The sequence below is a fragment of the Ranitomeya variabilis genome, chromosome 5 (genome assembly GCF_051348905.1).
Source record: "Ranitomeya variabilis isolate aRanVar5 chromosome 5, aRanVar5.hap1, whole genome shotgun sequence".
In the NCBI taxonomy this organism is placed as follows: domain Eukaryota; kingdom Metazoa; phylum Chordata; class Amphibia; order Anura; family Dendrobatidae; genus Ranitomeya; species Ranitomeya variabilis.
The window spans coordinates 347,378,625-347,390,555 of record NC_135236.1 but is presented as its reverse complement, the minus strand read 5'-3'; the positions used below and the strand labels follow the sequence as shown (position 1 = coordinate 347,390,555).

General features: G+C 40.0%; 1 protein-coding gene across 5 annotated transcripts in view; it reads right to left on the bottom strand.

Moving 5' to 3' along the window:
* Positions 1-212: 212 nt before the first annotated feature.
* Positions 213-11,931, bottom strand: part of GRAMD4 (GRAM domain containing 4) — a 207,298-nt gene continuing 195,579 nt past the window's right edge. For all 5 annotated transcript variants that reach the window (XM_077264850.1, XM_077264854.1, XM_077264851.1 and 2 more), the window contains 2 exons: positions 10,594-10,662; positions 213-2,465 (listed from right to left, as the gene is read on the bottom strand). In XM_077264850.1, the coding sequence (XP_077120965.1) occupies positions 2,364-2,465; positions 10,594-10,662 (171 nt within the window). In that variant the 3' untranslated portion in view covers positions 213-2,363. The remainder of the gene's footprint in view (positions 2,466-10,593; positions 10,663-11,931) is intronic.

Sequence of the window (11,931 nt, the reverse complement as noted above, 5' to 3'; positions counted from 1 at the left end):
CTACATTTTATCTTTAGCATTTCTAATAGGATGTTGTTTACTGGCCGACATCGTGATTCATGATGGTCTGCAAAGTCACAAATCAAAAATAGAAAATTATTGTAATCTCTCCACCCCTCTCACCCGTTTAAGTGCAGATATTGAAAATATCGAAAATGCTGACATTATCTACACAATGAACACCTTGGGGGTAAAAACATTTTTTTTTTTTTACAATAAAATGCATCACTGCATGCTTACAGCTAATTCTACTTTGGGAAAGTGAAATGTGGAAGTATTGGGCAGGATAGCTTTAGACATACACAAATGAGAGCATATTACCGATAAAAGATATTGAGGCGCTTTCCTGTTTGAATGCAAAACTTTGATGTCCACAGGAGAGTGGGAAATGCACGCAGCGGTCATTAGGTCAGGCTTTAGCCAGAAGCTTATCTTTAGGCAAAGCTCCAAATTACACCTTGAGCAGGACACTAATCAGACAAAATTTGTGAGAGCCTTAAGGCTATGTTCACACTTTGCGTTTTTTGCTGCGGATCCGCAGCGGATTTGCAGCTGCGGATCTGCAGCCGTTTTCCATGCAGGGTACAGTACAATGTTACCCTCTGGAAAACAAAAACCGCTGTGCCCACTTTGCGTTTTTCCGCGGAAAAAAAGAAGTAGCAATGCAATTCTTTCTGCGGATTCCGCAGCGGTTTTCCACCTGCACCAATAGGAAAGTGCAGTTGGAAACCCGCAGTGGAATCCGCAGTAGAAACCGCACAAAAAAACGCAGTGAAAACCAGCCCGGTTTTGCACTGCGGGTTTTCAAATCCGCAGCTGAAAAATCCGCAGAAAAAAAAGGATAGTGTGAACAAGCCCTAACTCTGGATAATCAATTACACTGAAAACTCTTTAGTTTCAGCATTTTTCTAAACTAGTGACATTTAACTAACAAACGTCAATGGATCTCTGTTCAATTTCTCCCGAGAGGGGCGGCTTCAAATATTTCAATGAGGCTGGCATGCACAGGTCTGGAGACCCTTGACCAGACCATTCTTTAGCAATCTGTGCGCCGACATCAGCTTAATGACCTCACGGTAAAGAACACTATTAGTTTGGAGAACCTTAAAATCTAGAAACAAGGGATGAATTAAACCCTATGACGAATGAAAAATTTTGCAGTTTATGGTTTGGTTCACCTCCTATTAACTGTATATAGCAAGTATCAGGAACTACAGCTACTCTGAACACTACACAAAGTACCAGCAAATAGGGGTTGAGGGTAAAAAATTGTTCACTAGTTTAAAGGGAACCTGTTGGCAGTGTTTTAGGGTGAAATCAGAGATAATCTACTAATCAATGTGTAACAATTAAAACGACACCAATATCTTCCTGATCCGTTGCAGTCGAACTGCAAGTTCACAGGGCGTTGCAAGCGCACATGCAGTCCACAGTTACCCTTCATTTTTTCCAGTCCAGAGCCACCTCCGGTAATTGACAGACACAGAGGCTGTGATCTGTGAACACTGTCAGAGAAAGCAACCTCTGTCTCAGGACTGCAAGTCCACTTGCAATAACCAAAGCACTTGAAGTTCAATTTTCATGTGGATAATAATGAGGATTTCTCTGCAAGGAAGCAACTAATGTGTATAGTTTTAATTAATGAACAAATACCTGTACATCACTACCACTGGTTTTCCCCAAAACACTGCTGAGAGGATTACAATATTTAAAAGCTTGTTTTTAAATGTATATTAGAAAATGAACAAGCAAAATGTATTCTTTGAACTTTTTTATCAATATCCTAAAAAGAAAAATGGACGACAAACAGCAATGATGAATTCTAGAGTTACTGATGGGCATTATAGTTTGCAAAGCCTACATAATTCATTATTTTTAAACTGAAACACTAAAACAGGTAAAACAACTATAAGTGCAATTTTTTATGTTTCATAATTTACCGTTAGGAGATACTTTGTAGAAAAGGTTATCCATTATTTATCTGGATTTTGCCAGCATGAAAAGAAACCTTTCTGTGTAACAAATTCTCTCTAAGTAGTACTATGGTACCACATATCTGACTGAAACCCAATCAATATGTCAGACTTTACAAAGTACATACAAACATTAAAAATTACATAAAAATAATAAATACATGAAACAGGAGAACAACTGTTAGCAAGGGTAATCATTTCATGTGCATTATTACTTTTAGCATATATATATATAAAAAATATATATTAGGGCAGAGTACATAAAACACAGAATGCTTGCTCTCTGTGACAGCAAAAAAATACCCTCTTCATGAAAATTATTGCAAAATGGACTAAAGAAGTGGAAGGCAAAAAGAACAATATAAAGTCATGGTGAAGAATCACAGTATCTTATGTGTCACTGCTCGTTGCTGCTGAAGTGATTTTCATATATTGGTTAAAGATGGTCTCAAATGCTTCATCTCTGTGCACCATGGCGCCAAAAATAAGAGGCTGCAAGAAAAGGTTTGAGAAGATTAAACAGAATAATAGCACAAGCCAACATTACAACGTGGCCTCATAACTAGAGATCATAGAATCATAGAATGTTAGAGCTGGAAGGGGTCTCCAATGTCATCGTGTCCAACCCCCTGCTCAATGCACCGCAGGATTCACTAAACCATCTCTGACAGATGTCTGTCCAACTGGTTGGAAGACTTCCATTGAAGGAGAACTCACCACCTCTCACGGCAGCCTGTTCCACTCATTGATCACCCTCACTGTCAAAAGTTTTTTCTAATATCTAATCTGTATCTTCCCACTCTTTCATTCCATTGCTTCTTGTGTTTCATGTGCAAATGAGATGATCCCTCTATACTGTGACATTCCTTTCAGATATTTGTATATAACTCTTAAGTCTCCTCTTAGTCTTTTTCGCAAGCTAAACCTTCCCATATCCTTTAACTGTTACTCGTAGGACATACTTTGCAGTCCTTTCACCATTCTGGCAGCTCTTCTCTGAACTTGCTCAAGTTTTTCAATATGGTTTTCAAAATATTGTGCCCAAAACTGGACACAGTATTCCAGAGTAGGCCTGACCAAGGAGGAGAAGAGGGGGCTAATTATTTCACGTGATATAGACTATGGTCTACACTCTATGCTTCTCTTAATACATCCTAGAACTGTGTTTGCCTTTTTTACTGCTGAATCACACTTAACTCATGTGCAGTTTGTGATCTATTATTATACAAAAGTCTTTTTCACACATGCTGTTGCTTAGTTCTATTCCTCCCATTCTGGTATGAGTGGATGACTTCACGCAACCCCGGTCAGGGTCAGTGCTTCTGGCCGTGGACCGGAGCTGTGCAAATTTCCCCAGCGTCAGGGTTCCCTGGCGCGGTGTTTGATTCACCGGCCTGGCATGATATCTGTGAGTGCAACTTAACTGTGCTTTAAATCAGGGCTGTGGAGTAGAGTCGTGGAGTCGGAGCCCATTTTGGTGGAGTCGGAATAAAATGGACCGACTCCTAAAATATATAATAAATTGGGTATAGTAGTTCAATGCAGTTTGTGGGGAAAATTCTTTTCATAAGAATTTGGGAAAGTTATGAAATGCCCTATAAATGTCTGTCCTATTCCTGACCTAAGGTCTAGACTTTTAGCTGAGATGAATCTGTGCTCCAGTTTATGTTCATGATAAGTAGTGAAGCTCCTCCTCTACAGATAACGGGAAAAAATAAACACAGGGAACGAAAGCCTACATTCATCTCAAAATTTCTGGAGTGAACAGGATAGTAGGATTAAAGAAGGTACTTCCCAAAGCATATCTAAACTCTCAATAAACTGTGCATAAATCAATAGTCCAGTATATGTTGTCTTTGTATGCTTGATGTTTTAGTTTGTTTTTCCTCTTATCTCATGTTTGGAGAAATTAGCTCCTCTGATGACATATAGACTATACATAAAATATAAGGGGACAAAATGTTTTCTAACATCTCAAATTCGGAAATACAGTAACAGGATCGATGAGAACCTGTGTGTTCTGGAATGTGATTCAGCACAAACATGCTCCCTCCCTCCATCCTCCCCTCTTTATAGACTGTGAAGAAATATGATGTGAAGCATTTAGTGAAGTGTACCCTGCTGAGACAAGCCTTGACATTGAAAGCTCAGAGTAAAGCTATTTAACAACACATTTAAAAAAAACTTTATACTTATCATCTGTCCTATTGATTTATGCAAAGATTGTTGTATTTCTGTCTCAAATTTTACAATGCTCGATTCCATATTCTTGCAAGAATTACAATATAATTTACTTTTTACAGGACAAAATTATTTTGAAAGCGAATTTACATAATTACAAAATGTCTAAGAAGCATCTTATGAAGTCCTCTGTATTTGAATATTTCACAGTGACTCAAGATAATAAACATTTTGTTTGTAAGTGTATATATAAGTGACCTAGATGAAAACAAATGCAGTGATGCCAGAATCAGTGCATACTCAGGCAGTGGCAAAAATGCTCCTTCAAGAGCTTCCAATCTAAAAAGACATTCATAACGCTGCGACCAAGACGTTTACAAAGCTGTGACTGAAAAAGATCACAGCAGCACCAAGAAACCAGAGACCAGCACTTCCTGCCAGACAAAGGAGGAGGAAAGAGCATCTCAAAGGTCAGTTACAAGATATTTTGTGACAAAGTTACTGTAACAATGACAGCTGATGTTTAAAAGACAGCTCATCGAGCTTGTTGTGAAGGACTGTGTACCATTATCATTATTTGCATGACCAGCTTTTACAGCTCTTAATGGAGAAATGGCTTGCAAACTTGGTGTGTATCTGGAAAGAGAAAGTATTAGAAAATTAGTGATTGAAGAAGCCCTTAACCAAAAGGAAGATCTTAAAAAGACTCTCAAGAGACGCTTTGTATTTCTAAAAATGGATGCCTGCACTTCACAGAGTGAACTATTTTAATATCAACGTTCAATATCTTTGTGACAACAACAAAAATTGTTACTAAGACAATGGCAGTAAAAGATACTAAAGCTCAGCTAGTTTCTCCAGACCCTAGTGGAAAAAGTTCTGCAAGATTATGAACTAAAAAAGAACAGGTTCTTGCTATTGTAACTGATAATGCTTCAAACATGAAGGAACAATTAAACGGATGGGATGAATGAGAATAATGAAGGTGAACAGCAACTAGAAGAACATTTTACATTCAGTATGTTGGAGATGGAAGGCCACACTTCTGTTCCCACAACGGAGGAACAGATATTACTACAGAAGAATAGCAAAATGATTCTTTAGATGATCTTGTTGAAGCTGCTTCACACCTCTTTCCTATTCATCACATGCGCTGTGTTGTGCATACGTTGCAGCTGGCAATAAGAGAAAGTCTGCAAGAGGGACAATCTGGAACTCTGATTAGCAAAGTGGACTGCCAGAACACCTAAAATTGATTCCATCTTGAAGAGACATGCATGAAAAAGGGCAATTGTAGATCAAGCCACTCGGTGGGGTAACACCTATTTAATGATTGAGCGATTGCTTGAGCTGAAACCCTTCCTTGTAGATATGGCCAACCCTCAGATAACACTACATGAAGGTCAATGGACACAGGTGGCTGAATTGAAGGAATTTCTTCATCACCCATTTACAGTGACTAAAAAATTACAAGCGGAGGATTTAACTCCTGGCATTTTTTATAAAGGAGTGGAAGAACTTTTTGTTTTGACTGTCCCAAAGAGGAGGTTTAATCGCAGATGGCATTGCTGCTTCAATGAAATGGAGAGAGACACTGCTATTAGAAAATAAAATTCTTCTGGCAGCTGTTTATGTGGACCCGAGTCATCGTAAATTGCTGGATGTTCAACAGCTTACTAAAGGAAAAGAAGCTTTGATTGAGGTAGCAGTTAGGATGAATGGGCTACAGGATGGCCAAGAGCAAGAGGACTCCGGTCCTGCCAGTGCTGCTGCTGCTGCCCTTCCTTCATTCTCATCAGATGAGGAGTTTGATTTCGACAAGTATTTTGACGACATGGAGCAGGCAAAGAGTTGCCGCAGTGAAAAAGATTCCACTCCCATAGAAAACAGATTGACCATATTTCAGCAAAATTTTTCACTTGCTCTCAAAGAAGTAGAAGAGTTCAATCGTTCATCAAAACTGACTGTGCACGAGGCAATTCCTTTATACCCTGAAATTGTTAGAGATGTTGCCCATGTGGTTACTGCTTTGCCACCAACCCAAGTTAGTGTAGAGAGGTTGTTCTCTAGCCTCAGAATAATTAGGTGAGATTTGAGGTCATCTATAAAGGAGGATCTGATGGAGGCGATACTATTTCTCAGAACAAATTCATATGCTTTTCAGTACATTTTTGTTGATAACTTTTTTTCCCCACTTACTGCAGAGTGCATAATAAATTGGAAATATGCAAAGTTTATTTGTTCTAAAGTTGTATTTCCAATAAATATATTTTATGTTCTATCTAAATGGCTTGATTATTGTATCATAATACAGTCCAAAAGAGAAAAAAATGAATGAATGGCACCAGGTGATCATATGCTATTGTGTACCAGATCCATTTAACCCCTTCATGACCCAGCCTATTTTGACCTTAATGACCTTGCCATTTTTTGCAATTCTGACCAGTGTCCCTTTATGAGGTTATAACTCAGCAACTCTTCAACGGATCCTAGCGATTTTGAGATTGTTTTTTCGTGACATATTGGGCTTCATGTTAGTGGTAAATTTAGGTCGATAATTTCTGTGTTTATTTGTGAAAAAAATCGGGAATTTGGCTAAAATTTTGAAAATTTCGCAATTTTCACATTTTTTATTTTTATTCTGTTAAACCAGAGAGTTATGTGACACAAAATAGTTAATAAATAACTTTTCCCACATGTCTACTTTACATCAGCACAATTTTGGAAACAAAATTTTTTTTTGCTAGGATGTTATAAGGGTTAAAATTTGACCTGTGATTTCTCATTTTTACAACAAAATTTACAAAACCATTTATTTTAGGGACCACCTCACAAATGAAGTCAGTTTCAGGGTTCTATATGGCTGAAAATACCCAAAAGTAACACCATTCTAAAAACTGCACCCCTCAAGGTGCTCAAAACCACATTCAAGAAGTTTATTAACCCTTCAGGTGTTTCACAGCAGCAGAAGCAACATGGAAGGAAAAAATGAACATTTAACTTTTTAGTCACAAATGATCTTTTAGCAACAATTTTGTTATTTTCCCAAGGGTAAAAGGAGAAACTGGACCACGAAAGTTGTTGTCCAATTTGTCCTGAGTACGCCGATACCTCATATGTGGAGGTAAACCACTGATTAGGAGCACGGCAGGGATCGGAAGGGAAGGAGCGCCATTTGACTTTTTGAATGAAAAACTGGCTCCAATCTTTAGCGGACACCATGTCGCGTTTGGAGAGCCCCTGTGTGCCTAAACATTGGAGCTCCCCCACAAGGGACCCCATTTTGGAAACTAGAACCCCCAAGGAACTTATCTAGATGCATAGTGAGCACTTTAAACCCCCAGGTGCTTCACAGAAGTTTATAACGAGAGCAGAGCAGTGAAAAAAAAAAAAAATTCTTCTTTCCTCAAAAATGATTTTTTTGCCCGGAATTTTTTATTTTCCCAAGGGTAACAGGAGAAATTGAACCCCAAATGTTGTTGTCCAGTTTGTCCTGAGTACGCTGATAACCCATATGTGGGGGTAAACCACTGTTTGGGCGCACGGCAGGGCTCGGAAGGGAAGGCAAGCCATTTGGCTTTTTGAATGGATAATTAGCTCCAATCATTAGCGGACACCATGTCGCGTTTGGAGAGCCCCTGTGTGCCTAAACATTGGAGCTCCCCCACAAGGGACCCCATTTTGGAAACTAGACCTTCCAAGGAACTAATCTAGATGTGTGGTGAGCACTTTGAACCCCCAAGTGCTTCACAGAAGTTTATAACGCAGAGCCATAAAAATAAAAAATAATTTTTCTTTTCTCAAAAATGATTTTTTTAGCCCGCGATTTTTTATTTTCCCAAGGGTAACAGGAGAAATTTGACCCCAAACGTTGTTGTCCAGTTTCTCCTGAGTACGCTGATACCCCATATGTGGGGGTAAACCACTGTTTGGGCACACGTCGGGGTTCGGAAGGGAAGTAGTGACGTTTTGAAATGCAGGCTTTGATGGAATGCTCTGAAAGCGTCACGTTGCGTTTGCAGAGCCCCTGATGTGCCTAAGCAGTAGAAACTCCCCACAAGTGACCCCATTTTGGAAACTAGACCCCCAAGGGAACTTATCTAGATGTGTGGTGAGCACTTTGAACCCCCAAGTGCGCTCACAGAGGTTTATAACGCAGAGCCGTGAAAATAATAAATATGTTTTCTTTCCTCAAAAATATTTTTTTATTTTCCCAAGAGTTACAGGAGAAATTGGACCCCAAAAGTTGTTGTCCAGTTTCTCCTGAGTACGCTGGTACCCCATATGTGGGGGTAAACACTGTTTGGGCACACGTCCGGGCTCGGAAGGGAGAGAGCACCATTTGACTTTTTCAACGCAAGATTGGCTGGAATCAATGGTGGCGCCATGTCGCGTTTGGAGACCCCCTGATGTACCTAAACAGTGGAAACCCCTCAATTCTAACTTCAACACTAACCCCAACACACCCCTAACCCTAATCCCAACCCTAACCACAACCCTAACCCCAACACACCCCTAACCCTAGTCTTAACCCTAATTCCAACCCTAACCCTAAGGCTATGTGCCCACGTTGCGGATTTGTGTGCGGATTTTTCGGCTCCGTTTTTGGAAGGCGCTTAGGACAGGACGGAGGGGTAGGGAACACTGACGGCAGCTGCAGATCGCCGCTGGATTGTAATATTTCACCAATTTTCATAGGTGAAATATTACAGATTGCTCTGATTGGCTGTTTCACTTTTAACAGCCAATCAGAGCGATCGTAGCCACGGGGGGGCGAAGCCACCCCCCTGAGCTGTAGTACCACTCCTCCTGTCGCTGCAGGTCGGGTGAAATTGGAGTTAACCCTTTCACCCAGCCTGCAGGGACGCGATCCGACCATGACGCATATGCTGCGTCACAGGTCAGATTGGCACTGGTTTTTATGACGCATACGCTGCGTCAAAGGTCGGGAAGGGGTTAAAAAAACGATTGTCAGCGATACAATGCAAAGGGTATCAGGTGCTCAGCAAAAAAGAGCCTTAAGCCAATATATAAATATCAAGAAGATGCGGCACTCACCCATTTGTAATGGAAAACGATGTCTTTATTGTACCATATCACAGTTAAAAGGCAAAGTCCATAGGAATGGCACGCTGCGCGAAACGGTCGTCGTCCACCTTCTTTCCCCGCATCCCTCTACACACCTGCCGTACCTATGGACTTTGTCTTTTAACCGTGATAAAGACATCGTTTTCCACTGCAAATGGGTGAGTGTTATGACCTGGTGGTTAAGAGGCCACACTGATATGACCTGGTGGCTAAAACGCAACATGGAACGAGCTCTGAGAAGGTGGTATCTCTACTGACCGCAGTCCCTAATCCTAACAACAACACTAGTAATAGCCGTGGGATGTTCCTGACTCTCCCTAGACACCTCTTCACAGCCTAAGAACTAACTACCCCTAAAGAAGGAAATAGAAAGCTATCTTGCCTCAGAGAAAACCCCAAAAGGAAAGACAGCCCCCCACAAATATTGACTGTGAGTGGAGAGGGAAATGACGTACACAGAAATGAAATCAGATTTCAGCAAAGGAGGCCAATACTAAACTTGATAGACAGAGAGAAAAGGATACTGTGCGGTCAGTATTAAAAACTACAAAATCCACGCAGAGGTTACAAAAATGAACTCCACACCGACTCACGGTGTGGAGGGGCAAATCTGCTTTCCCAGAGCTTCCAGCTAGCCTGAATATTACATAATGACAAGCTGGACAAAAAGAGACATATTTGCAGAGCAATAGAGTCCAAGCAAATGGACAAACAAGAACTAGCAAAAACTTATCTTTTGCTGACAAGGACAGGCCATATGAGAAATCCAAGGAGAGAACCAAATCCAACCAAGAACATTGACAGCTGGCATGAACTAAAGCCCAGAGCAGTTTTAAATAACAAACCCAGGCAAGGCGATTAGTGAAGGCAGCTGCTACAGCTACCTAAAGGAGCAGCAGTTCCACTCGAAACCACCAGAGGGAGCCCAAGGGCAGAACTCACAAAAATACCATTAGCAACCACAGGAGGGAGCTCCAGAACGGAATTCACAACAGGTGAGTGCCGCATCTTCTTGATATTTGTATCATAATAAAGATTAAAAGCCTGATGTTACCATTTTACTACAGTAAATTTATCACTGAAACATGAGCCATGTATGAGGAAGTCTGAGTCGTTGAGTCTCTGTCATGGGAATTGAGGAGTCGGAGTTGGCTTCAAAGGTTTTTGCTTACCGACTCCACAGCCCTGCTTTAAATTCAGTCTCACAGAGAAAAGGACTTCAAGTGGAAAACGATCTGTTAGTTTGCATTCATTTTGTAATAGATTTGTTTTCCATATCAATTCCTATATTGCAATGGACAAACAGAGGTTAAAACGCATGTGTGAAAAAAGCCATTACAAAGTTAAATACCTTTTGTGTTGAGGGGGTTGTAACTGCAATTCCCATACCAGATCCTGGGAGAACTGAAAGAACTTTATACTAGAGAAGATAAAAAAAAAAATGTTGCTAAATATTTTTTAGGTTGAATACACAAATCCAAATACAAAGAAATATTCAAAAAAAAAAAAAAATCACTCAAAAAGACTTTATATACAGTGGCATGTAAAAGTTTAGGCACCCATGGTCAAAATTACTGTTATTGTGAACAGTTAAGCAAGTTGAAGATTAAATGATCTCCAAAAGGCCGAAAGGTAAAGATGACACATTTCCTTTGTATTTTGGGCAAAAAAATAAAATATATTGTCATTTTTTACATTTTAAAAATTACAAAAAGGAAAATGGGCCTATGCAAAGGTTTGGGCACCCTTGGATATTTCTGTGCTAAAATAACTTAGACCAAGGTTTCAGACCTTAATTAGCCTGTTAGAGTTATGGCTTGTTTACTATCATTGTTAGGAAAGGGCAGTTGATGCAAATTTCCCAGCTTTATAAAAACCTAGCCACCTCTAACCTTGTGCCAAAATACAACAGTCATGGGTTATTCTGAGCAGCTGCCTTGCACTCTGAAAATGAAAATGGTGGTGGTCCACAAAGCAGGAGAAGGCTATAAGAAGATACTAAAGCTTTTTCAAGTTGCTCTTTTCCCAGTTTGAAATGAAATTAAGAAATGGCAATTATCAGGAACAGTGGAGGTCAAGATAAGGTCTGGAAAAGCAAGCAAAATTTCAGTGAGAGCTGCTCGTAGGATTGCTAGAGAGGCAAACTAGAACCCCTTCTTGACTGCAAAAGACCCTCAGAAAGATTTACCAGACTCTGGAGTTGTGGTACATTGTTCTACTTTTCAGAGACACCTGTACAAATATGGCCTTCAGAAGAAAACCTCTCCTGCATCCTCACTATAAAATTCAGCATCAGAAGTTTGCAAAAAAACATCTAAACAAACCTAATGCATTTTGAAAACAAATCCTGTGGACCGATGAGGTTAAAATAGTACTCTTTGGCCACAATGATTAAAGGTTTGTGTGGAGTAAAAAAAGCACTGAATTTCAGGAAAAAAATTATCTCTAACCATTAAGCTTGAGGGTGGCTCAATCATGTTTTGGGGTCGTTCTGTAGCCAATGGCACGGAGAAGATTTCACTGGTAGAGGGAAGAATGGATTCAATGAAATTTCAACAAATTCTTGATGCAAACATAACACAATCTGTAAAAAAGCTGAAGTTGAAAAGAGGAGGACTTCTGCAAATGTCAAAATCCACAATAGACTACCTCAAATGGTGCAAGGTGAAGGTTTTACAATAACCCTCAC